The sequence below is a fragment of the Chelmon rostratus genome, chromosome 2 (genome assembly GCF_017976325.1).
Source record: "Chelmon rostratus isolate fCheRos1 chromosome 2, fCheRos1.pri, whole genome shotgun sequence".
In the NCBI taxonomy this organism is placed as follows: Eukaryota; Metazoa; Chordata; class Actinopteri; order Chaetodontiformes; family Chaetodontidae; genus Chelmon; species Chelmon rostratus.
Window position 1 is genome coordinate 13,005,479 of NC_055659.1, and position 26,769 is coordinate 13,032,247.

Genomic DNA, 26,769 nt, shown 5'->3' on the forward strand with positions numbered 1-26,769 from the left:
AAAAGAGACTTACAGACATAGACAAGGGCCACACTTCTATAAGGGCCAACAACACACCTACACTTGGAAGCAGTATTCTTGTGAGTGATGTCCCTGTAATTGCATGCTGTTGCTTTGACAACAGGGCCTCCTAGCGGGTTAATCAGTACATAATCCCCATTAGGTTAGACATTATCTTCATCCTGTCGTGTTATGCTTGGATGTAAAATTAATTAAGGACATCTGGGCAGTACTATGTTGCTTTTAATAAAATGTTATGCACTGAAATATTTGTAGTATCATAATATGCAATTTAATCGTCATGCGGACACCTGAATTCATTATGATTCCGTATATTTTAGCTCATTTTAGCTATCTGTAATCGTATCTGTATGCATTGCACACATCAGCTAGTGCCTGCCAAGCACTGTTTGAAATAACGCCAGAGATTACATCACTCTTAAAGCAACCTATGTGTAAATTTATGTCGGAGCAGCAGTAAATGTCTAGACACCAGCAACACCTGGGAAGTATAAATATTTTAGCTAAAAGCCGTTTTTTTTTTTTTTTTTAATCTTATTTTACTTTTAAAGCCAGGCACCGCACGGTCAGCTTCACCCAACAGAAACATTTGGGGTCCTTTTTCTTCACGTGTGCGCCTGCTACTCTGCCATCGTGAGAGGAAACCATGCCGAAGTCAAGGAGGGACAAGAAAAGTAAGCGAATATACGTTCAGGTGTTGAAATGTAAAAACACATTAAGCGGTTAAGCTTATGACCTGATCGATTTATGTAACCGCTGTCTCCGACTACAGAAAAGTAGCGCTAGCTTCTTCTGGGGGAAATAGCAGTTAACATGCATAGTGTGCTGTAGCAATTACGGCTAGCTGATTTAAGTTAAACTCATAGCTAACTGACCTACTGCTTTTCACACCATTTTCCCTTCAGTTTCGTTAACGAAAACAGCCAAGAAGGGACTGAAGTTAAAACAGAAATTAATCGAGGAGGTGAGTGTTTTCGGCTCTGCTCTGCTGTCAGCTCTAGCTAGCTGTATGCGAACTAGGGCTTCCTGAAGCTGTTGACATGTTTGACACATAAATTAAATTCTGTTTTTGTTTTCTAGTTACGGAAATGTGTGGACAATTACAGAAACTTGTTCATATTCTCTGTGGCCAATATGAGGAATAACAAACTGAAAGACGTCAGGACAGCATGGAAACACAGCAGGTAAAGACATCAACCAGTCTATTGGTGTGACATATCAGTGAATCAAAGTTATCTTGGAAAACGGCAAATTTGTGTTGGTTTGTGTTAATTACAGGAGGGATGGAGTTTGAAAAACATGGGCATTTACCAGTCAGGGGTGGTCTAATGAAAGAAGCTACCAAGTTGCATTAAGGGAATTAAATGGTTCAGTGTTTATAGTTCGGTCCTTATTAGGAATTAAAAGTCAGGATATCTCAGCCCCTGCTGCTTCAGTTTTGAGCATTTTCGTTTTAAAATGTGTCTCTTGCCATTACCCAAACTTTATGAAGGTTCAACGCTAAACAATGAAATACTCCTTTTATAATTGTACTCCTCTTTTTCCACAGATTCTTCTTCGGCAAAAATAAAGTCATGATGGTTGCCTTGGGTAAAGGAGAAACAGACGAATACAGAGATAATTTGCACAAGGTAGGTGAGATCTAAATTGTGGTGTGAAGAAATGTCACAATAATATGCTGCAAAGATTTGAAAATTTTATTGCCTTTTGATAATGTGCAGGTCAGCAAGTATCTTCGAGGAGATGTGGGAGTACTATTCACAAACAAAACAAAAGATGAAGTACAAGAGTAAGTAAGGCTTCACTTAATGCACCATTGTTGCAATAATTCACCAAATATTGTTCATCAGTTCACAAAATGTTCTCTGCCTGCAGGTATTTCAGTCATTTTAAAGAGGTGGATTATGCACGGGCAGGCAACCAGGCACAGATGGACATAACTCTGGATGAGGGACCCCTGGAACAGTTTCCTCACTCAATGGAGCCCCAGTTGAGGCAATTAGGACTTCCCACTGCTCTCAAGAAAGGTAAGATTACAGGATAAGGCTGGCATTATGCTACATTTGTCATACAAAGACAAAAATCCCCATTGCAGTAGTCAGTGTCTGAACACTTTTTTGACTTCCCTACCCTTCAAGTCTATTGGTTCTTATTAAATACAGACAATGCTTGTCAGTAGAATGGGCCTTGTCCTTAAAATGTGTTAAAGTGTAACAGGTCCTTTCTCTCTGAAAAATGACCACTGCCAGTCATTTATTTCACATCAGTTGGATGTGACCCACGATAGTCACGTGTGTATCATCTGTCATGAAAGGTGTGGTGACACTGCTGAAGGACCATGAAGTCTGTAAGGAGGGAGACGTGCTGACTCCTGAGCAGGCCCGTATTCTGGTGAGTTCTTGACTGTTTGACAGAAAATGTCAACTTTAACATACTGTGTTGTGTTGCATTTGACTCACTGTCCACATTGGCTCCTTTTTTTTGTCCATAGAAACTCTTTGGCATTGAGATGGCAGAATTCAAGGTGCAGATCAAATGTATGTGGAACTCAGAAACAGGCGAGTTTGAGAACTGTGCCGGTGAGGAAGAGTCTATGCAGGATAATGAAGAAGATGAAGATGATGACGATGATGATGCAGAATGAGACATCTGCAAGGGCAGGAGCTCGTACACATTGTTTTTAAAGGTCATTTTTGCCAACGTCGACAGCAGAGGGACATTGATGTTGAAACCATTCATCCTGACTGCCTGTGCTGCCCTTGGAGTCTGTAATCTCTTTCCTATGTCCTTTTTTCAGCCCAAAACATGAACTTCTATCCTTGACCTTGAATTTTAGCTTTGGACTGAATTGTTGTTCAGTAAACACTGGTGACTCGAGTCAGAAGACTAAATGATCTTACATGTAATCATGTTGATGCCACTTGTTTTGTCAAAAGTATTTTGCCATTGAGCAAAAACAAATTTAATCTTGTGTAAAACAAACCTTTTTGATGTGTAAGGACAAAAAATTTTTGATTTGGTAACATGATTTTGTTTTAATATAACAGTTTAAGGCAGACTTTTCCCTGAAAAATTATTTTCATATTTTTTACATTTATACATTAATGATTAATTGCTTCGACACATTAATACATATTGGTCTCAAACTGATCCATGCATTTGAGGAAAAAATGTGTGATTTGAAGAAAAGGATGTAAAGTAAGGGAAAACTGATTTAGTCATCCATTTTCTGTAGAAACCTAGACAATATTTGATTAGAACGGTATGGAGATTTTGGCTCTTCAGCGGAAGTAGTTTGGACACTCGTGGGCTACGAGATTCCAGGCCTCGTTGAAGGCAGCGACCACTCTCTCATCCAGAGGACCCTCCTCTGCCGCAGCAAGGTTTTGTTGAAGTTGCTCCATACTTGACATGCCAATGATGACTCCATCACCAAGTTCACCCTGAACAGCAGTGGTCAAAGAGAAAAATGATGCTGTCAAACCAGAACATGGTTTTAATGAAGATGTGCTGAATTTCTAGTAGGTACATGGTATAATATTATCCAGCTACTACAAGCACCAATACAGCTTTTGACTCTGTAGTGTTGAGGTTAAATATACAACTGAGAAGGCTCTTCCAGATGGTAAAAGAGCTAGAATCTTTGGTATTTAGTGAAGCCTAATTCTCAGTATGTGCAGTATCATAAAATTTCTGTATCTAACTTCTCTAAAGACTAAATGACAACATTTCAAATTAGTTGAAGGGCACTTTTAAGTTGCATCGTGCCAGGTTTTTGGGGTTTGTGATGGGCTTCTTGAAATTCTGTTTCACTTCATTAATCTGAATAGGATGTCAGAGCAGAACCAAAATATAAAACATTGAGGAGTAAGATGACATTTTCAAATCTCATTTTGTATATTCTCTCCATGATAATGAACAGTAACTCATGCCAACTGTAGCTATCCATGCACAGCAGAGGCAGTCTTTGTCATGTTAGAACTGCAAATTAAGATGGATTTTATTGGGGTTATGTATACTAGACCAAGATGAAGTAGTCCACAATTTTGAGGTGGGGATGAATATTACATGGTTTTCAAAATAAACTAAAAATCTGAAAAGTATTGAGTGCGTAGCATTCACCCCTTTTGCTGTAAAACCCCTAACTAAGATCAGGTGCAACCAGCTGCCTTCAGAAATCACGTAATTCGTTAAATAGAGTCAGCCTGCATGCAATTTAATCTCAGTATAAATACACCTGTGAAGGCCTCAGAGTTTGTTAGGCACAATACCAAACAAACAACATCATGAAAACCAAGGAGCTCACAAACAGGTCAGGGATAACATAACATTGTGGCGCAACAAAAATTATTGTGCACCTTCAAAGAGCAATGCATGTTGTCTTCATGGAATGGTTAAAGAGTCCAATAAAATCAGTTTGACACAGTTTGCAACACTGTAAGTGTAGAAAAGCCCAAGGGGGGGCTAAAAATGTATGCAAGACACTGTACCTTAAGCTGGGAGTGGTGGTACATCCAGCGCATAGCAGCAGAAATCAGAGTGGGTTTCTGTGAGCCATACACTGTCTCCAAGGCCTTTTGAACCAGATCTATAGCCTGGAAATGATTCTGCTTCCAGTATCTGACAGAGAAGCAGGACGACATCATTTTTGATCAGTGTTGGCAAACAAATCCATGTAAGTGCAGACACGCAGAAATGCCTAATTTGCAACAACATAAGACAAAAGGAGTAGCTTATTTGGCAAAGCAGCTGGTCTTTCACCTGTCCTGGTATGCTGCAGCCCAGCTGTTGCCAAAGAAGCGTCCTGCAGGCTGGGAACCATCTTTGTCTTCATAACTGTACTTTCCTGTCAGGAGGCCACCTGCAGAGGAATAATGTCAGAAATCAAGCTATAATTATACAGAGCTTGACTATTTCTGTACTCAGAAATGTCACTCAAAATGACATATTTCCACCACATGGGGGTGCTAAAGTTGGAAATAGTCGCCTTTATTTCAAACAACTCAGGTGGTGACTGCAAGGTGCACCACAGAAGGCAGATATACAGCACCTGCTAGAGGATTGTACGCGTAGAATCTCATTCCGTTGTGCCTCAGACATGGCAGCAACTCAGTCTCAACCTGTCTCGTAGTGGCATTGTACATTCCCTGCGAAAGGTTGTAAAAGTTATGGTACAAGTGAAAGTATAGTCATAAAGATTAAAGCAAGATAAAAGAGGCGTTGCGGCCGACTCGTTCCTCTACGCTATAAAAGGATGCTTAACTGCTGCTTGACACAAACATTTCTATCTGCTCACTCTGAAAACAGGAATTTCTACCTCAGCAATGAATATGTTCACATGTGCTTTCTAGCACATAGCCACTCATTTGGAGGGATGCAACATGGGCATTGAGCAGCTTATCTCCTCTAAGGTGGTGCAGTTGATTGGAGATAAAACTATATGGTTATTTTTAAAAAGTGCAATAATACCTGATAAACAGTAGGAACAATCCAGTTGTTGTGTCTGCAGATGCACACGATTTCAGCCACTTCCCATGATGCATAGTTTGACAGGCCAAGCTCCTTGAATTTTCCCTGAGGGCGATATTTTAACATTAAGTCATAGTTTAATAAAACAGTGAAGTACGGAGATTGCACCTTAATGTACCAGGTACAGTATCACTGGCTGATTTTATAATTGACATGTTGTGGACATATATTGTATGCAGTTATCTTTTTGCTGTGTCGTGTTAGAGGAAATGTTCCAGCAACATGTTTGGAGTTACGACTCATAGAAAAAAAGGTATCTGGTCTCTTACCTCTTTGTGGAGTTCATTGCAGGCCCTGAGGGTATCCTGGATGGGGTTTTGGTGGTCAGGAGCGTGAAGGTAGAAAAGGTCCACACAATCAGTCCGCAGCTTCTGAAGGGAAGTTTCCAGCTGAGAGCGCACACTCTCCGGCTTCAGAGTCTTGCCCTCCCAGGGGTTGGCTTTGGTAGCTATGCTTACTGTCACACAAACACATTAAGTAAAAGTCTGTCAATAACAGGCTGGGTTCAGCAACAAGAACTGAGGGTTTTCTTTTTTGCATGAACATGGAGCTCAGACACTATGTGAGTAATGATGATCATAAAAGTGCATTAATAATATACTTGCTCCCAGGGCTCTCAATTTCTGTCCCTTGCTCTAGTTTTATGCTCTCTTTGTTAAGCCTCCCATGATGGGAAACATAGGATCCATTTATCCTTAACCATATCAGGGACCAAAGGTAAGGATATCTCTGCCCCTGCTGAACTGATTTTCATAAGTATTCTTTTAATCTGTCTCTTGTGAGTCCATCTACCTTACATAAGTGCAATAGTAAATTGCTGGAGTGCCTCTTTAAGGTAATAGCTAGTACAGGGTTTGATCAAGACAAAATCTATTAAGTTTGCTAGTAGCAGTAGTGGAAAGTAACTAAGTACATTAAGTAACTTTGGGGTACTTGCTCTCTACTTGAGTATTTCCAATTTATGCTACTTTATGCCACTCCAATATGTTTTGGAAACCAATATTGTACTTTTTACTCTCCTACATTTAACAACACTATTGACTTTGCAGATTCATATTATTAATGCAAAGCTAATGAGAATTAGCCTCAGATTTTCTCTGGTTCATATCAAACAGCTACATTTATGTTTAATGTTGTACTTTCTCTCTTAGAAATAAAATAAATTGTCCCTCAGGCCGTGAAAATGTCAGAGCACTGCCCGGTGCTGGTTACTGTTAGCCGTTGGTTACAAGGGGGCTTCTGTTACCCAGAATTCCCAGCAGGTGCCAACGAGCAGGTACGTCGTTGTCTAGTAACAACTTGGGCAGTTCACTCTGGAAACGCTGCTAACGTTAGCACACGCCTCAGTGTGCTAATCCACTTTTTGAGAAAACTACGATTATGGGTGCTTCTGGTATACCTGTTTTGGGAAGATTCATGCCCCCTATGACCGTCTCTGACTTCCCATCCGCGTACATGAAGGCTGTGTCCACCTGGTTGTGTCCCCTGTCCAGGAAAGCCTTCACCATATCCAGGCTCTGCTTGGCGTCAGCTCGTCCGCCGAACGCCATAGTTCCCAGTAAGGAAACCGGCCGCTTAGCCGGAGAAGACGACATGTTTCGGCGAGCCACAAACCTCGGCAAATGTACGAGCACGTCTTTAATAGTGTGACTCTGTCTGAGTGTGCACAGTCCTCCTTTTATTACCCACAGCATGCTAAGGTGCCGCAGTGAGCACGCGAAGGGCAAAGGTCGTGTTGGAAGTGCTAGTTAGGGAGCGTCGTAAAGTTACTTAACCGGTTTAAAACGGAGCATGTGCCTTTAGCATTAGATTTACAAAACTGAAATTCAGTTTCTCTGCCTGGCTGCAGTTCAGGCAGTGCAAAGTTCGGTGTGCGTGACCACTTCCTGTTGTTTAGGACACGCACGTTAATATTTGTTCAAGTCTGTTCGTTGCATCACCTGCGGAACACTTGTCAGCCCAGCTGTAGCGTGTGGTTCTTATTTTTAACCACAAGGTGTCAGCAAAGTACCATCCATTTTACAAAGGATGCTTGTTGGGTTTCTCATGCATCCAGCAGTGTGCAGTCCAGGTATGCTGTATTTATGTGCCTATGGGCTCTGAGACAGCAATGAGTTGTGGGCGCCCCAGTGTCTTAGAAACCAACATTGTTTCTATGCTGGATTAATACCATGTCAGAGGTTTGCTGTAAATTAGTTTGCTAATTTCAATGAGTACACATTTGTTGGAGAGTATGCACCATGTAACCGTGACTGTAATATTAGTCTAGACTTTGACTCAGGGCCCCTGTATAAGATGGGATCAGTGTATATTGTGATTTGATCGGTTCATATTACCAAACAAATTAATGAAAACAATCAAACTAACACAAGATAATTGCCATACAGACAAAATTATGGTCTCCTAAGGGGCTTCCTGTAATTTAGTGCGATCACAATTATGGATAGGTTTCATTTGTGATTAAAAGACAGCCTACTGACATCTTGGAGTTAAAGCCATTATTTTGGTAGTACTACTTGACATGGTTTGTACCTGAGGCACCTTAAGGGGTCTTGGATGCAAGGCTGCTCAACCAGGCAAACTGGACAACTGTCCTGGTTTGCTCTGTGTTGGTAGGTTTTGTTAATTAGATTAATTGCAAATTTGTTCTGAATTTTGCACCAGTAAAGTACAATTATCAACTGCATTATGAAGTAATTAAGCATACCATTCTAAAATGTAATTAATTTTCATATTTCATATTATTTGTTTAAGGGATCATATGCAATAACATGTTGCGGTTAGTAGTAGCTGCTGAGTACAGCTACTTTTTCTGGTACTCCTTGGTGTCAGGGCGTACAGTATACTAAAGCAGCCATATGTAGTCTGCTGTATGCATCTTGATGGGTACTTAGGGTTAGGGTGGTGGGGGTGAATGTAGGGCCCAGACATCAGATTACTGCCCAGAGGTTTCTCAGAAATAAACACAAATTAATTCGATTATCACAAGACATCACTTTTGTTGATGCAGTTCAAATGACTCTTGTTTTCTGTCCCCACTTTGGCAACGCACATCCTCATTGAGCTCTGACCAGGCCTGAAAGAGCCCCTGATCTAATTCAAACAACATGCCGTATGGCTGCTACCCTCGGAGGTCGCACGGACCGTGGTGACCCGAGACTCTTTTGGGTCACGGACACACATGCGTGCAATGAAAGCTTTGTTTGGCGAGCAGCAGTAGTCAGTCCTGGCGGCTGACCCTTTGACCGCACCATCAGCTGTTTGCCCTGCAGAGTGACCACGAGCTGCTCCAGACCGACTCCCCCTCAAACATCCTCTGCTGCTCCGCGGGTGATAGTATATCACTCAATTTTCCTAGCTGTCCATGCTTACCATGAGCGGTCTGCATCTTCCCTTGTGCACAGGCGTCATGGCTCCGTGCGCGGGGATACTGCCCTGCGTGTTCCCTTTTTCCGATCTCCACGTGCTTTGTTGTCCACGCGCTCATGGAAATAAATAAACACCGTATTGTCGGAACAACAGAAAATCGGCATGTAAAATGTCTGTAAATATACGCATATACCACTTTAAGTAACGCATATAAGCTCGAGTCTTAATGAACACATTAGGTTAAAAGAAAAGTTTTATTTTTTAAATGTTTTTTGTGAGTTTTTTGTTTGTCAGTGCACCGCTGCGGACTGCTGGGCGTCTTGTGGGGCTGCTCAAGCTCTGAATAATAAATGGCACCCTATCCACCCCCCACCTCCTCAAAGCCCTGCCATCATTACCAAGTCAATGGAGAGAGGCAGAACGCGCTCAGCCTCCGCGAGCTCTTTGGCAGTCAGTCCAACATCTGCAGTGAGGAAGCGAAGGTGAAGCGCAGTTTGAAGGCAGCGTGTCACACACCGGCCGACAGCGAGGAAACGCAGCGCCTGTGATGGCTGCGACGTGTTGGGAAAAGTCTGATCATCTCCACGCGGAAGATCCTTTACGCGCCTTCTAAGTTTGTCCCCGCTGACCGCACGGATTTTTTTATTGGGTTATTTATATGCTTTTTATGGCTAAACAGCTGAGTTATACCCATGAATGAGTTTGTGAGTTTTTCACATTTTTTGAAACTCTAATTCAAGAAGAGGAAACATGGATAGTGTTATTTTTTCTTTTATCCTAATATTTATTAAAGAGACTCAGGCATTGCATTATGGCATCGCCAACAATCTCCAGTCTTACATGTGAGTAAGCTTTTGTCCTTTATTTTATTGTTTATAGGCTATTCAACTTAATTTCTATTTTCTTAGTACACAGATTCTTTAGGGATTATTTACTTTACTTGTCATCTTCCTAAAATGTTTTTACATTTCCTTTGAAGTTTGAGAAAACTACAGGCTCACCTGTAGATGCATAACCTTGTGTCAAACACTTAACCAGAGGCAGAAAACAGAGGCTTGTGAAGTGTTTTGCTCTTGTTTCAGAGGTATCAAACAGAAGCTGGATGACAGATGTGTTATTGATGCCAAAAGGTTTATTTTACTGTTGTGTGTTCTTATCGTGGTCTTTTTTTTTTCTTTTTTGGCTGTCTATGGATAGTATCACTGTAATTTACATGATTATATATTAGCTCCATGTGGATGGTCTGTACAGCATTTCTAACTCTTTCAGGGGCTGTTTGTTTTAAGAGGCAGAAAATTATAACAGGTATTTTAAACCCCAGAATAATAAATAAGGATCTTAGATTATGTGTGAGCAGATTCTCTGCAGTTACCTGCCACTAACAATAAGGTCTTTCATATGCAATTATGTGTACAGCTGGAGGTGATAGTGATTACTATTGTTTATGGGATGAGCAGCTGGATGTTGTCTTAAGATTCCTGCTGATTTCCATATGCCGAGCCTTCCTGTCTGTCCTTGGAGAGTTACCAAAGGAGAAAATGTTTCGTAGATCATGTTGCACTTTTTCAATGAGGCCAATGGTGTGAAGACATCACTGACAGGTTTGCCTGTTAACCCAGGCAGACTTTGTGTAAGACAGACATCACGTTGAAGTCTTACCATGTTTTACCCAGAGGTGAAAATGTTAACCGTCTCCTGTTTCTGCTGACTTCCAGACTTTTGCACACAAGTAAAAACATGTATGTTCTACCTCGTGTCCAGAGAAAACACTGTAAATGTTTCATGTGAATTTGCTGGAAAATTGTGGCATGCTTTTTGTTTTATTCATTTATTTTGAAGATGTGCAGTGAAGAGGTAATTCGTTACAGGGATTGTACATCATACGCTTTTGTTTTCCAGCAAACCTGACACAGATCTAAAATATTTCTTTTGTTGTTATGGTTTTCATTATCTTTGCTTTTGTATTTGGAGTGAAAGATCTAAAATCTTGCCACTTCCATGTCCATCCCACCCTCTAAAAGACTTTCAGGTGACACATTTCAGATAAATGCTGAGTTTAGGTTGAACTACAGGTAGTATCTTGTAGCTTTGCAGCTCAGCGTTCTTGTAGGTGATGTATGAGGAATTCCCCTTAAGTCTTTAAAAATACCAAAAACCAGACATCATAAGCAGCCTTACACCGCAGCACAAGTAATGCCCTCACAGGCATTACATCGTTGACAACTAGAAAATGCCTCATGCGAGCTTTGCTCATCTACCTTTCTTGCAGCACTCATAAATTTCCTTGCTGCCATCTGTACGCCTGTAAAAACACTGCTGAACATTTTGACACGTTAAGTATTTTTACCAATGTTTTGATTCCAGGCCCAATGTGTGTGTGGAGAGGGAGGTGACGCTGGTCGCCCAGAGGCAGCCGTGTGTGCAGGCCTTCACACGCATGGTTAAAGTGTGGAAGCAAGGCTGCGTGGGACAGTCATGGTGCATGGGATACGAGAGGAGGTGAGTAATAACACCTCATTTGTAGTCTGTCTCCTCTCCCCCCTCTGCAGTCGAAACCTCTGACTCTGCCTGTGCAAACACTCCCATCTTCACCTGCAGGGGATGTCGTGCTTTGCTGATTAAGCTCTGGTTAGACCAAAGCATTAATTAATGCTTTTGTGTTGTTTCCATTTGTCATGCGACCAAAAGAATTTATCGGAGAAGGTATGATCCTTCATTTAATTCCACCTTCAAACAGGATGAGATCTCACTCCCTGATCTCCTCTTTCCTCTTCCCTCTTCAGCTCCCTCGCTCTTGTTCTGTAATCACAGCTTTGAACCTCTCACACAGTTAAGTGCAAGGTGTAACCCCACTTCATCAGGGGTTACCAGCTATTTAACACACAGCCCTCTCTGCAACCAAAATTCCTTTTGAAGGAGTAATGCTAACATTTCAGTCTATGTCTAAGAGTCAGTTTCAGGAGAGTCTCACTGTGCCGCTCGCGCTCGCTTTCTCTGCATTATTTACCGCGTTACAAAGCCAGAGGCTTCTTTGAAGGTAGCCAAGGCCACAATTACTTGCTGTAACCAAAACGTGTTTCCAGGATGTGTAATGACTGTGGAGCAATGAGAGGGGTCCCAAAGTACAGGGACAGGCAGCGTCCTCTGAAGTAGAGTCTGCCAGTCTCACACTTAAAAATGATGCCTTCAAAGTCTGGGAAAATGTTTGTTGAACATACAGCATTTTACTCAAAAGACTGGGAGTCATTTCATCAGATTTTGTGTTTTTCCTAATCTACTAGTTGTCAAGCACGAGAAACATTACAAATTATGCATGCCAAATATTGTCAGAGGATCCCTATGTACACACAGACGCACATGCACACACTACTGTTTTACAATGGAATAGTACAAAAACAGCCACTTCAGTGTAAAGATCTTAAGTTGATGTTTGTTATGTTAACAGGACAGCGTACTACACTGCATACAGACAAGTGTACAGACAGGATTATCAGACTGTGTACAAGTGTTGCCCTGGATGGTCTCAACTCAACGGAGAAGCTGGTTGTCTGTATCGTAAGTATCCTCAAATATTCACATTTTTCTACTTTCCATCCCTTAAAGCACATTTATTTTTTATTCATTGTGACGTTTTTTTGTTTCAAGCAGAATATGCAGGTATGTTTACTAAAAGGCAGCATGTGTTTTCGTGACTCAGCAGGAGGAAGTTATGTTTCAAACATCACCTCACCCTTGGCACAGACCTCTGAATGGAGGGTTTTCAGGAAAAGGTCAAAAAGGTTCAAGAGGTGCTTTGCCCATCCAGACTCCTCAGCAGATGTTATCAGTCAGTGCCATGTCCACAGTACTTGTGTTGTTAAAACAGTCTCACAAGGTTCAGATGTGGATGTTGGGAAAAAAAACCCTCAAGTGTTGAAAGACTTCAAGTGTTGACATTCGCTCTCAAATGAGGTTTGCATCGTAGTTAAGCAAAAAGCAATTACGATCTGGGTGAAGTCATTGTTCTGTAGTGCTCCTATATTTAGCAATAGATAAACCTGTCTGGCACTCAGATTTTGTTTGGCTTGATATGTAATTTGAAGGTACACACCTGATTCTAAAAAAGCCAGGTGGCTGTGTAAAACAAAAATAAAACAGTGTGATGATTTGCTAATCATTTTTGACATACAGGATACTCAAAACAGTACAAAGACAATATGTTTAATGTTTGACCTCAGCAACTTCATTGATTTTTATAAATAGGCGCTTATTCTGAATTTGATGCAGCAACACGTTCCAAACAAGTTGTGACAGGAGCAACAAAAGACTGGGAAAGTTGTGGAACGCTCCAAAAACACCTGTTTGGATCATTTCACAGGTAAACAGGTTGATTGGTAACAGGTGATAGTATCATGATTGGGTATGAAAGGAGCATCCTGGAAAGGCTCAGTTGTTCACAAGCAAGGATGGAGCGAGGTTCACCACTTTGTGAACACATGATTGTATAAAGAAGATTACTACATGGACTCGGAACCACCTTGTAAGACTGTTGTTGGTAAACACAGCTCTTTTGCAAATGATTGCATTCTGTTTTTATTCACGTTTTACATAGCGTCCCAACTTGTGTGTATTCAGGATTGTATATTCAAGCTTCAAATGTCCCATATGGCAGTGGCCCAAATGTTTAAGTCTTGGCTCTCATCCATATAGTTGTAGTGTGACATGACGGTTCAGGTCAGAGGATGGCCTTATGGATATGAAAATGGACAAGCCCATCCAGTGTTTACCCCAACCAATCACAGACAAGGCCCTCAAAACAATACCCATCAGCTCATGGTGGAGAGACCACCTGCTGATGTGCACAAAAAGAAAAAAGGAAAACAAATAGGAATCTCCCCTGTGTAATTCCAGTCCACGGGTCCATGTATGGAAAAGTAGTTCTGCTGCTCACACCGGGGCTGCCAGCAGCTCATCTCCTTGAGGATAAGCTTGGCTTCACACCGCTGAGACCAAGAAGCCTTCTTTGATGGGATTTTGCAGCCAGTGATCCAGATCGCATAGCCTGCATACCATAGACAGACCCTTGGCAAAGCCATCCTGTAAACAGTTTGTCACCCTGTCCGGTGAACTAGTAAGAAAGTTCCCACTTCCTTGCTCTCAGAGCCCTACCTGGAAGTGACCCCTGCTTAATGGCCCTCACACAGCCAGTACAGGCCCAGCACTTTCTGGGATAGCCCTCAAATGAGATGGGGAGCGGGAGAAGATCTCCTGGGTCTACCTGTCATCGATGTCTTAGGGCATTTATGCTCTGTTCAAAGAGCTCTTTGTTTCCATGCAAAAGGTTACAGTATTGAATTATACAAGGAAGCATTACACTGTCTGCTGTTCAGTGAGTCTAGTTTGTTTTAAAACACTCATAAAGAAATGTCTTAAAGGGACATTCCTCGGGACTGCCCAGTGTCTCCCCTCACTCAAGTAGACGGGGGGGTTTTGTTTCTCTCTCGCGCGTGACAATGGCTGCTCTCTTCGACGCGAGGCAGGGCTTTTATCTCTGTAACCAAAGACGTGGCAGCGCTTTGAGATGGGACAAACTAATCACCCTTTTCTCTGAGCCATTGAACCAGGATAAAAGGAAGCTCACACCGCAATCCTCCCTCTCCCACTCCTGCACACTTTGCTATGCACTATCTGCACTGTACCTCAGTCAGCACAATGCAATCTGTGGGGCTGTTTTCAACAGCACCTCCAACATCCAAAAGAAATGTACAGCTTTAGCAAATCCTCTGAAATCCCCCAAAAGGAGGGAAGATTGGGAAGATGGGAATGCTTTGTATTGAGATAGTGATTTAGTGTCTGGCACTTCTGAGGTTTCTCTCTGTTGTGTTGTCCCTCTCTGTGTTTGTGTGTGTGTGGTGTGCCCTAATAAAATTTCAGTGGCAGGTAATTAGGCTGATGATTTGCGGTTATTGTGCATGGAATTGAGGGTCTAATCATTGTAGATACAACTCACACAGCAGCTGGGAAATGACTGCAAGTTGAATAGATTGCCCTTTCTTTAGTTCACCTGTGTTTCCTCTCTGGTCTACAGTACATCCATCCCGTTGTACAGATGTTGTCGTCCTGTCGCAGTCCTGCAGTGAATGGCCTCTGTTGTTGTGCTCTCCAGCATTCCTTGCCTAGCATAATTAGTCACATATTTGGAGAAAGAATATACCACAGCACGGCAAACGTCTGGTTACTTTCACATTTTATTCCACTATTTTGCCCCCCCTCCGTCTTGTTTTCCGTATCTTTGTTTTTCAGGCTGCTATCATGTAATTATGAAGGTTTATGAGTTTTCCATTGTCACAATAGCATCGATTTAGAGTTCCTGAGCTGTTTTCAAATATCTGAGATTTGAAGTTTTTGTTTCCAAGTTCTGATGTTTTCCAGCATTGTTGCACAAGGAATGCACAAAGTAAGAGAGTCAGACTGAAGGCCCTGCAGGTCTTTCACCGTATGGGTTTGCTCTTGTGCAGAAATGCATATTAAGGCTGCAAGTAATGATTAATTTCATTATGAGTTAGTTTGCACATTACTGTCTTGATTAATCAATTAACCTTTTAGCCTGTAAAATATCAGACAGATGTGAATTGTCATAGTTTTCCAGAGTCCAAGTTTTGTTCAGCCACCAGACAGAAATCCGAAGATATTTTGTTATAAAACAGAGAAATGCAGCAAATCCTTAAATTGGAGAAGCTGGAACCAGAGAACGGTTGACATTTTGGTTAAAAAATGACTCAAATGTTTAATCAGTTGTCAAAGTAGCTGCAGATTACTTTTTTATTGTGTTAACCTCCTATCTAAGATCTTAGAATCGCATCTCTTCGAGGTTTTTACAGTGCATCTAACGACACAGCCAGGTAACTTGTGGAGGCAGGATGCAGTTTTCGAAAACCCCAAAGTGCAACCGAGGTAACTATTGTGTGTTTTGTAAAGACTCCAATTGGCTCGATGACTATCCTGTTCTCTTGAAGGTGAAGAGCTCTTGACTTTGTGATGGCGACTTCCTCCACTTAAACGTTTGAAGGACCCACTCAATCAATGAGTTAAACCTTTTACTTAGCCAGTAGCCACGGGCCGGGTGAAGATGGACAGGGTTAGCCGGGAGTGGAAACGAGCAGTTATGTTGATTGACAACAACAATAAGCTTTGTGACAGGGGCTGAGGAGCAGGGACAATGGCTCCTCCAGTTTGTCGTCCTCGTTAACTGCTGAATAGGAACTGGCCCCCTTTTATGGTGGGGAGCAGGCTGACGAAGGTAGCTACATGTGAAATAGGCCCAGTAGCAGAAAAGAGGAAATGGTCCTCTGTCTATCCATGGGTGGTCTGTGTGTGTGTGTGTGTGTGCGTGTGCGTGTGCGTGTGTGCGCGTGCGTGCGTGCGTGCATGTATGTACAGCAACTATGTCAGCGGTCATGGGGACCACATCATGCATAGCTGAACACAAATGACCCAGACACATACAGAGAAACAAACAAAAAATCAACAGAGTGAGACGTAACACAAAACAGTGGTGTAATTTAGTTTGTTTGGTCCATCACGATACTGCTTCTGGTCACACTGCCATACTCCTTCTGATCTAATGAGTAACATGCAGCAGAGGTCATAAGGTCAGCAGAATTCTCCAGACAGAATGACGCTTCCACATTTTTTGAGAAGTTTGTGGGACTGCTGTCAAATATGAGGCTGTGGGCAAATACCAGTTTACTCTCAACAGCTTGATGTCTGATTGAATCTGGCAAGCCAACATGCCTCTCAAAGTCCTCAAATGGCCTTGCTGTCCAGTTACAGACGAGGATGTTTTGCGGTTTGCGATGTTTTGCCTCATGAGTGTGGCTGTGCTGGATGCTGGTTTTTCAAATTAGTTTTCTCAAATGCTGCTGAACTGCTGCTGTACTACTTTGGTGAGTGCAAGTGGCAGTCTCTTCCTGTTCCTTTAACGGCATCCATGAAGATAGAGGCAGTATCATCAAGCTACAGACTGACAGATATCCATAGAAATTTTTTTGGTGAAGCTTTAAGGTTAGAAATGGCTATAACTATTCACAGCTGTACACATTAATATGATGCTCAGTCATACAGTACTGTTTTTTGGATGGGCAATGGATGAGGCTGCAGAAAACTCACGGTATGTTTACTCTGAGTGACAGCCTCTGTTGCATTAGAGTGAGGAAAATGCGATGGGCCAATTACTGACCGGGGTAGGTGTTTTTGATCATTTTACTCTTTGTGATGTGACTAAATGTCAATATCTCCTATATCCACCTGTTTGAAAAACTGTTTCTCTCACAGGAATCTGTGTAATATAGACCTACAGGATGATGTATGGTGCAGCAAATGGTCCAAATATTCTAATTCCAGGGTCTTTTTTTGCTCAGCATTATTGTTCCCGCTTTGTCAAACCGACCTAGCGTCTAGTTCTGTGGTATTTACAGTCTTTCAAAGAAACCTGTCAGGTCCTCTGACATAGCTGGCCCTAGTTTTCACAGGAATTCTTTGAAATGACACATTCCTCTGCATAGCAAAACATGATTTTTTGCCTCAAAATACAGCGCTCGGCTCCGCACGTACCAATTATGGAACCAAATGGAGCCCCGAGCGCAGGCCTTTGTGTCTTTGAATTGCCCTAAATGTGGTCCCCCTCTGGGTCGCACTCTGGGGGTTAAACAGATCGACTGAGCCTAAATAAACACGGGACTGCCTCTGTGTCGATGTGGTCATCCCCTTCACAAGCTGAAAGGGTGACACCTGCTCATTGGTTTGCAGTTTCTCGGCGCGAGTCGCTGACCCCTGCTCCGTCTGTCTCTTCTTTTTGTGGAAGCTGCTAATCCTCTCAGAGAAGGTGTCTTTGTAATAGAGTGCAGGAATTCACTGCAACGGATGAGAGTGAGTTTTATGCCACGCTGCATGCCACATTAAGAAATTATTTCAGGGAAGATTAAGCAGCGTAAGGGGCTCAGGATGGGGGCGGCCCAAAAATGCCCTGGTTGGCTGCCAACAATCCTGTGTGTCTCACGTCTCAGAAGGGGGAATGTACAATCCCCTTGTTGTCGCTTAGCCATGCTACCCTGAAGTGACTGTTAGAGACATCTGACCTTTCACTTTGTTGCCGGTAATTTAGTTAATTTAAAACATTTTCACCACAATTTAGGAATGTCTCATTAATTTGATCTCTCACAGCTGATGGTAAGATAATTGTTCTGAAGAATTTGCATCTACGTGCAACAAACCTGACCACAGACTAATGCTTTCTTTCTGCTCGTCTTTCATCTGTAGCTGTCACCACATCAAAATTCCCTCACATTAGATAATCACAGAAGTGGGGAAAACTATGTAACTGTATGTTGGGCTACTACAGCGTATCATAGCTTCTGTAGCCACACAGTCCAGAGGAACTGGAAGTCATCCTGGGCAGATTAGCAGTGGTGACATGTTGGAGTTCCTGTTGGAGTAGGATTTCAGTTGCTGCACAAATTGGTCAAGATTTTGTACTATTAGGTATTGAGCGCAAAACTGGATGTGTGTGACAGTGTGCATCAGTTTAGCAAACCTCTGATCTTTTAGAGACAACAAAAGATGGGTAATGTGTGTGCGTGTGTTTTTGTGTGTGCGCGCGCAGTATAGTGAGTCTGTGTGTGGGTTACTTGTTGTGGACTCCCTGGATGGTCCAACTGTTGAGCAGGTGTCTGAAGTTGGGGCCAGATGACAGGCAGATGTTCAGGCTGAGCCCTGTGAATCTGCTGAGAGACATGGATGAAATTACTCTGGCTCATCTGAGATTATTAGAGCTAACGTCTTCATGTCCTTCTCCTTTGTCTGGAAATGTTAAGTAATCCCCCCTCGTTGACATGATTCGGTTGAAGACCATAGATATACTTTTGTCAGCTTATATTTATTTATTTCTGCTGATCAGTTGTACCTTTTGTACCTCTGTTTAAAGTATCTGGTGTAAATATTTATATTATATTTATATTAGTAACTGATTAATCAGTCAAACAAATAAGTAATTTAGTCCATAAACGGTCCAAAATAGCCACCACAACCCGGGAATAATGTCTTCAATGTGATTTTTTTGTGTCTTACCAACAGTCAATAATACAGAGAAAAGCTCTTAACATGTGAGAAGCAACAACCCGTGAATGTTTGGTATTTTTTTCTTGTTTAATTACTTCAATGATAATTTTTACCAAATGTGTTGTTGAATAAATGTATTGCTGATTGGATGATTAATCGACTAATTGCTGCAACATATTTACAGACATCCAGTTCAGTTTGCACTGTAATTGTTCCATAAGAGGAAATTCTTTTTGTTGCAAGGCAGCATAAAACGAATAACACGTTACAACAATTGAGAACATCCTCTACATGCAATACAGAACACAGTAAAAGGCAGAGGTGATAAAGGCAAGAAAGTAAGCAACAATGAGAACAGGGATGAAATCTGTAGATGTGGGTCAGCCTAAAATCACACAGTTTCTGTTTGCGTTGTCCTGGGCACATGAATACCATCACTATGACCATATATGGCCAGTAAATGGCATCATCGCCTGGTGTGATGATTGGTCATGCTGCCTGTGGTTGGATTAGATGGGCAGAAAAATGCATATCTGGCAGAAGATGCACAGTTAAACTGGCGTTCTGAGGGTTTCTTCACAATAGTTTGAGGGAAGGATTGCCATTTAAATTCCTCTTGTGATTAGCTGGACTGTGTGTGTGTTTTTTTTTTTTTCTCATTTCCATTGTCCACATGTTCCCAGTCAGGAGGAGCAATGATAGAGGCCGACATCAATGCTCTGTCATCACGAAGCACTGCATTCTGCTCAGGAGAGTGCAAACAACAGGCCTGGCTTAAACAGCTGTGTCTTCCTTTACAGGGATGATAGCAGGGATACTTCAGCACACATGTACTGTACATGCACACACAGTTTGAAGTGACGGACTGTCATGATTCATGAGTGTTATGTGTGTATAGAACATGATGGTACACCTGAGTTGGATTCACATGTTCTGTACTACCTAGTGGCTCTCACTGTTTATGTGTCCTGGATTCTTTGAATTTCACATCTTAACGACCGACAGCAGTTTGACTTCCAGGGAATTATGGACACAGGGCCGCCGGCTCCGAGAGATGGATGAGCCACGCTGGCCCCGTGGCTCTCTGATTTTATCCTGTGACTCACCCATGCACATTGCTGTTTGTGGCGACGATCAAAACTCAGTTAATCAATCAAGGTCATGCTCAGATAACATTCTCAAACTGTGCGGGGAATGGGGCGCTTTCTCTTAGAAGTCATACAAGCTGTTGCTGCCACTCATGTTAAACACTCTTTTTCTGTGAAAATGAAGTTTAGAAATGTCTTTTGCTTGGCCCAAAGCCCGCTCGTCTGTTCAAACAGAGCCAAGTTCTGGATTCCTCTTACATTGGTTAGTGTGAATGGAGGAGCATCAAGGCTCCTCTTTAGTGAGGAGTTAACAGGCTGATGATAAGGCTTTGATAGAAAGAGGTCAGTGTTTGAAACTGCAGATGTTGACATCTCATGACATCAGCCAGGTGTCTCTGCTTCGCTTACTGTTTCTTCTCTTTTTCTGTGACCCTGTCTGTCCACATGTACAGCGGTGTGCAGCTACGGTGTGTGCTTCAATGGGGGCCAGTGTCGGGAGGGATCCACCCAGCTTTGTGACTGTCCTGCAGGATTCAACGGGCCCAGCTGCCAGTATGGTGAGTAGAAACAACCTGACCGCTTTCATGTTCAGAATCTCTTTTCTTCTCTTATTTTGTCTTTTGTTTTATTGTCTGCCGCTCTAGCAATTTTTCAGTATTAGAATGGAAGTGGATTGCACACAATTCGTAGAAGTTATATGATGCAATTCTCTGCGTTTAACCCATGTCCATCCATCATTGTGAGATGCTGTATGTAGTTTCTGACAGTAAAAACAGGAATCATGAACACACTTCACAGGCTGATTGAAACTGATAGCACTTTGCCATTTGATTAAAAACACCTTTTTGGCTCTTTGGCCAGAGCCTACAATTCTGATCCTTTTTGGTCAGCTCTCCAAGCCTTCCCGCTGAGCTCTTTGAGTGATCGCCTTTCTCTACGAGTGAATGAGAATCTCCTCACATCAGCAGTTGGCCTCTTAACCAGCAGCCCAAGTATTTTATCAGCAGCTCCATTGTTGAATTTGAGCTGTTGAAGTAAAACAGTGGAGGATTGTGTTGTTTTTCTGATAGCACCACACGACAGGAAATTCCTCTTAGTGTCAACTTTTTAGCAGAATCATCCATCTCCCCCTCCCCTCAAATTAGGCCCTCCCAGACACGACAGACTTTGTTGCATAAATCAAGTTCAAACTGCGGGGACAAATGAAAACCCCGGCCTCCTTTTGTTGTTATGGTCTGACCCGACTTTACGCTGTCTTCCAGTGTTCAGCTTCTTCACCCACACATGATTTTCTCAGGAGTTCTCTGGTGCAACAGATGAAGCCTCATGACACTTTTTAGCATACTATACATTCACCTTGTCGCCGGCTAATATCGGGTTTATGATCAAGCCTTGGAAAATGCAGCACTGACAGCCCCCTTTATGTGATCAGAGCTCTCTCTGGTAGCTAAGCTGACCTGGCTTAAACTTGATTACTTCATGCTTGAATGAAAGACTTAATAATAAGGATGGAGGATCCATGAGCTCACATGCCCACTGAGGTGCTGCTTCAGACCATTGGTTGCCTTTTTCAAGCTGGGTCCAGTGGAGGTCTTTGGAGAAAATTAAAGCCATCTGCGGAATATAATGTTGCTGATCAGGAAAATTGAACATATAAACACAATTACAGACCCTGTCTAAACACCCATTTGGGTTTTAATTATCTGCATTCTTAATACATAATCTGGAAGACATGTAGAGTATTTACAACAAGATGCCTGTCTTCCATCATCTCATCACAGCTTTGATAATACAGAGCAGCACAGCAGTGGAGTGGCATATTTCGATGACACATAAGATGCGTCATGGTGAAGTGAGGGTACACGGCAGAGTCCGGTGTGAAGAAGGAATAAAGATCCTGAACCCAAGTCATGAAAAATAAGACTGAGATTGAACCCTAACCCTAAAATCCTGATGTATTCAGTAAACTTTAACTTCTGTGTGGAAGAATCTTTTTGTAACATCTTTCTGAGGTCTCTTTACTAGAATAGATACATGCTTTTATTGCTGTTGGTGCAATACATTCTTCTATTTTGATAACAATGAGTTTCAAACTCCCCCGCTCATCAGCAGTAGATGAAAGATGTTTTAAGGAAACAGACATTCAAGAGGGATTTATGACAGTTTCTTGATAAACTGAGCCTCTGTACCAACTGCTTTGACATTTCCTCTTGTGCCCTGTCAAAATATTGGCCCATCAGTATGAGACAAATAACAAGAGGAAGGAAAGTATTGGTGCTGTATGGTTTTATTCAGCGCTTTTGTGTCTGTGAATACGAGATACGACGAGATATGAAAGATGAGTTCCTGCTTCTGAGTTCCAAACCAGTCCTAAGATACCACAACATTTACATATTAGACACATTTATTGGAAGAAAATACATCATCCGATCCAAAGTATAGAATTTTAATCTAATTTAATGAAAACAAACTTATCTCCCTGCTTTTGGCTCTACAAAAAGTGGAGTAGTATGTATGAATGCTATGACTAATAAAGAACCAATATGCTACTAATATGGATGTTAATAAGCAACTATTTATTGGTGATTCTTTATACAAAATACCAACATAAATGCTAGATGATAAGATCTTTGTTACTTGTGTTCCCAGCAGCAGAAGCTCAGTAGGGCTTTTGTATCTTCTTACAAGGTGCATAAGGAAAGCAGTCTTGAAGCATCAAAACTCCAGAAATCCTTGATAGTATAGTGAATTTATTATGAGACACACCCACTTCCTGTTGTGGCTTTGGGTTGGATGAAGGCAAATTTTGGTGAAAACATCACCAGTAAAACCTAATTATACGTTCATTCTACTTTGTTTCCTGCCACTATATTGGACCTCATCCCTTTTGGTTTTGCTTGCAGGCAGCCCCTGAGCTACATTGTTTGATATCAGTGCAGAAATCAACCTGCCCCCCCTTCCCTTCCCTCACACTGACATCCACCAGCATTGTTCTGCATTGTGAATGATAGCTGTCATCAATGGGTACCTAAGGGGCCCTTGCTGGTGGAGAGCTATGTAGCAAACCCCCACACCCTGATCCTCCCTCTATTGGAGGCTATCAGTCCGTAAACTTCTCCGGCAGTTATATTGCCCTGTGATTGGCATAGAAAGGGCCGCTGGGTGAAGGGTGTGGGGGCTGTGGGGTGACTCCGCCTGACCCTGGGCGACATTAGGGACGATGGGAGTCAGACACAGGCGGGAATACGCTCACAGCTGTCCCATTTTGAAAGTCTTGCATGTGCCAAATACAGGTCACATCAGAGTCAAGTGTCCTGAGGGCGAGGGGGATAGCTGCAGGCTCATTGGAAAAAGAGCAATAACATCACTTCTAATGAACGAGTCAGTGACAGCTCTGATATATAGTCCAGCCATTATGAAGAACCCTCCGTGGTGCTTGGCCACATACCATTTTGTTGTACCTCACATTCCCGAGCCCTGGATAATTAAGCTTGTTGTGTAGACGATAGCACGTTGCTCACACAAGCTGTGATAATTTGGTTACTGCTGCACTGCACAGGCGCCACACAGCTGTCAGTCAGCGCTTCTTTCTCTCTGGTCGTGTTTACATAATAGCTGAAGCCGCAGTGGAGGATGTGGCCGAGGGCGAACGCACGGAGCTGCACCTCCCTCAAAGATTCACTCAACATTTAATCACGTTTAGATGGTTCTCGGCAGTGTGAGCATTCCTCTGCAGTGGCATGTGTTGCTATCCCCCTCAAGCATTTTTGATGTGGTGTGTCCATGTTTGTGTATAGCAGTTGGTGTGTGTGTTTATGTCGTTCAAAGGGGTCAATTAGTGCCCGGCGCTCAATAGCTGTCTGGAGCTGTCGTCTGTTTTCCTTTTTAGTAGCATTGTGTCTGAGTGATGTGTAAGACAATAATTACTGTTTTTTTTGTATTTAACTCTGTGGTAAAGTGAGGACTGGTGCCCTCAGGCTCTTCTCGTCCTTTCAAAGACAAATTCCATTTACCAGTCACCTGCCTCAGCCTCTGAACCACGATACTATCATACAGTAGGATAGATCATTCAAGGGTTATATAATCTGACACGACTGATGGAGACTTCTGAGGATCGTCATTGCACTTGTGTGAATTACTGTCCAGCCTTTTTAGCAAAGACGGGACACATGTTGTAAAGTTTGATGGCATTAATTATTTTAAGTATTTTAAGGTCCTGAAACCAGTCCCTGTCTTCTGAGCGAAGGAGTTCCACATGAGCACAAAATATTCTCTCAAAGCTTTAAAGCCTTTAAGATTATTCCGCTCAATGAAGAAAAACAAATCTCCATCTTTAGCTTCACTTATGAGTTAAAATGTAATTACCAATGAGCATCATGAACTTGTCACAGAACTGGCAGCTCTTTTGAACCTGAGCGTATGAAGTGCTGTCTCTGTTTGCTCTAAAGTCTTTTTAAAACTTTCTTTCTTGTCTATATCCAGTGGGATTTAGTCACTTGGTGCCTGATGTGCTCGGTATCCCGCCTGTCATCAGTAGACAGGTGGTATCCTCTGGGATCAACAGCTTCCAAGGCTTTTAGACCTCTGGCAGGGCAGATGTCTTCATACCAGCTGACATCTGGGCTCAGTCACAGACAAACGGCCAGACAGACGAACAGAAAGGCTGGCAGAGACTTTTTTTGACAGGAAAACTTACAGTTGTAGTTCAAGATTCCTGAAACTTCTTTTAAAGCTACCTCTTGTGTTCTGTGGTTAAAGGTAAAATGACGGTTATCTCAGATACATAAAACTGATGTATGGTGCAATAACTTTAGAAAGTTATGTGAAACGAATATGAGGAGTCACTGATGTCAAAGTTAAATCCTCGATAGCAGAGGATAAAATTTTCCAAATAGACGCAACCCGATATACGGAAATACTGAATTTTTTCCTTTCCCACAGGTTTAAAATGTGTTTATTTGGCTTTGGTTTGTTGATCCCAAACTGTGAAATGTTTTACTGAAAGAGCTTTTTCTCTGTTATGGTAATTTATTTGCTCTTTTCGAATGATTTCTGAACCGTAAGCTCATGTCTTGGCCGGGTGTGGGGTCACTGCAGTGCCAGGAGGACCAGCTTGTTCTAAACATCGCTCAAGGCAGATCCACGACTGATGGCCATCATCATTGTTATTATTCTGTAATGCTTCAAAGCAGCCTCTCGGACATGCTCTGTCAGCCACAGGCATGTTGTCTTTGAAGCTTTCGGTCAGTGCAAATGTTAGTATATCAAACCATCTGTTACTTGTAGTCATCCACCAAGATTATGGTTGTTAAAATAAAGCCTCTTATTGTGATTTATACTACCATATTGTACAACTTATATCTGGCAAAATAAATGCTGTTGATATTTTTATTGGAGCTGGGATATTTTATCGGAGAGGCTACGCTGCTGAGGCCTTTGGCTATATATATTTTTATCCTTTACTTTTCCTTTTAGAAACAGATATATATCTAAAACAAAACAGCTAGCAAACCTTTTTGTTCATCAGAAACATCAGACAAAAGTTATTTTTAAATGTTTTACTTTTTGTGGCATCATTAACACCCGTGCATGTTCTTAAAGAGTCGGTCCCACCACATTTAAGGTCAGAGATGGAAGTTCCTCCTTGATTCTTACCAGAAACAGATTTTCCTCCTGTAATCCAGAAAGATTAACACCCAAGTTGTGAATATGATGTCTTCAGAGTTTTAGTTAGGCTTATAAACAGTTGACTGAAGCTCTAAGTAATGAGGTCAGTTATTTCTCTGGAGCCCGTCGGTGCATGACGCACGTCCTCCACAGTCTAGTGGCCGAGGTGCTGAGAAGTGGCACAGCGGCAACACAGTGAGATCCCACTCTGAGCAAACACCTCAGGAAAGATTTCTATACCATCAGTTAACATGTTCTGTGATCACATGGGGCACAATTACATGGTAACAATGGTGGAAAGTATATTTCTGCAAGTACTATACTTTTGAGGTACTTCTACTCAGCTTTACTCATTCATGCCACTTCATAGTTCCACATTACTAAATTTAAAGAGCAAAATATGGTGCTTTTTACTCCCTTGAATTTGCTTGACACCCTGAAGTCACTGGTTATTCTTTAGATAGTGTTCACTTACAAAACATATGAACATCTTAAAAAATATGATATTAAAGATTAAATACACACTAGTGCATAAAGTCGTTGTCACAACTACAATATTAAAATGCTGCTTACACTTTAAAACATCTGTAATAATACAGTATTATGTTCTATATTATAAAAAGATTTTGCTCATTATAATTTCTTGATAAGTACATTAGTGAATGCAAGACTTTTTTGTTACTTGTCAACATATTGTTTTTGCTTTTGTTTGAGTTCAATGAACAACCATTTGAATGAAGGCAGGAGAGCAAACTTATCAAATTTGGCCCTAATTTCTCATGATGTAAATGTTTTTCAGTATTCTGTTTATTCTGGTTCCATCTTGGAGCTGTACAGTGAAATTGCATGCTGGTTAGCATGGTTGCAAGGTCAGGACAGCAACCCTGGAGCTATTGTGGGGATTCATTGTCTTGTTAAAGGACACTTGTTGAGTTGCACAGAACCTTTGAAGTACACAGAATTGAGCCGGGGTCGTCTGTCAAGAATTCAGTGCAAGACA

The 26,769-nt window shown here is 41.9% G+C and overlaps 3 protein-coding genes across 3 annotated transcripts in view; 2 read left to right on the forward strand and 1 right to left on the reverse strand.

Moving 5' to 3' along the window:
• Positions 1-630: 630 nt before the first annotated feature.
• mrto4 (MRT4 homolog, ribosome maturation factor) lies at positions 631-4,358 on the forward strand. The gene is made up of 8 exons (XM_041952656.1): positions 631-695; positions 927-985; positions 1,102-1,205; positions 1,571-1,652; positions 1,743-1,810; positions 1,897-2,048; positions 2,336-2,412; positions 2,513-4,358. The coding sequence occupies exons 1-8, from the start codon at positions 668-670 to the stop codon at positions 2,663-2,665; spliced, it is 723 nt and encodes a 240-aa protein (XP_041808590.1). The 5' UTR covers positions 631-667; the 3' UTR covers positions 2,666-4,358.
• Positions 1,710-7,418, reverse strand: akr7a3 (aldo-keto reductase family 7, member A3 (aflatoxin aldehyde reductase)). The gene is made up of 7 exons (XM_041952645.1): positions 6,950-7,418; positions 5,820-6,007; positions 5,491-5,595; positions 5,072-5,168; positions 4,783-4,882; positions 4,512-4,641; positions 1,710-3,464 (listed from the first exon to the last, which is right to left on the reverse strand). The coding sequence occupies exons 1-7, from the start codon at positions 7,242-7,244 to the stop codon at positions 3,303-3,305; spliced, it is 1,077 nt and encodes a 358-aa protein (XP_041808579.1). The 5' UTR covers positions 7,245-7,418; the 3' UTR covers positions 1,710-3,302.
• A 2,030-nt stretch (positions 7,419-9,448) lies between these two features.
• The window catches only part of megf6b (multiple EGF-like-domains 6b), a 58,553-nt gene continuing 41,232 nt past the window's right edge, over positions 9,449-26,769 (forward strand). Inside the window, exons 1-4 of the mRNA XM_041952598.1 lie at positions 9,449-9,761; positions 11,284-11,418; positions 12,365-12,474; positions 20,555-20,659. Coding sequence (XP_041808532.1) covers positions 9,670-9,761; positions 11,284-11,418; positions 12,365-12,474; positions 20,555-20,659 — 442 coding nt within the window. The 5' untranslated portion in view covers positions 9,449-9,669. The remainder of the gene's footprint in view (positions 9,762-11,283; positions 11,419-12,364; positions 12,475-20,554; positions 20,660-26,769) is intronic.

What these genes read in the sequence shown, in the direction of transcription:
- mrto4 (XM_041952656.1), top strand. Translation starts at nt 668, where the DNA reads ATGCCGAAGTCAAGGAGGGACAAGAAAA. An exon ending in GTCAAGGAGGGACAAGAAAA is followed by an intron (nt 696 to 926) that starts GTAAGCGAATAT and finishes TTTTCCCTTCAG; the next exon opens with TTTCGTTAACGAAAACAGCC. An exon ending in ACAGAGATAATTTGCACAAG is followed by an intron (nt 1,653 to 1,742) that starts GTAGGTGAGATC and finishes GATAATGTGCAG; the next exon opens with GTCAGCAAGTATCTTCGAGG.
- akr7a3 (XM_041952645.1), bottom strand. Translation starts at nt 7,244, where the DNA reads ATGCTGTGGGTAATAAAAGGAGGACTGTGCACACTCAGACAGAGTCAC. An exon ending in TTGTTCCTACTGTTTATCAG is followed by an intron (nt 5,169 to 5,490) that starts GTATTATTGCAC and finishes AACCTTTCGCAG; the next exon opens with GGAATGTACAATGCCACTAC. An exon ending in CGCGTACAATCCTCTAGCAG is followed by an intron (nt 4,883 to 5,071) that starts GTGCTGTATATC and finishes ATTCCTCTGCAG; the next exon opens with GTGGCCTCCTGACAGGAAAG.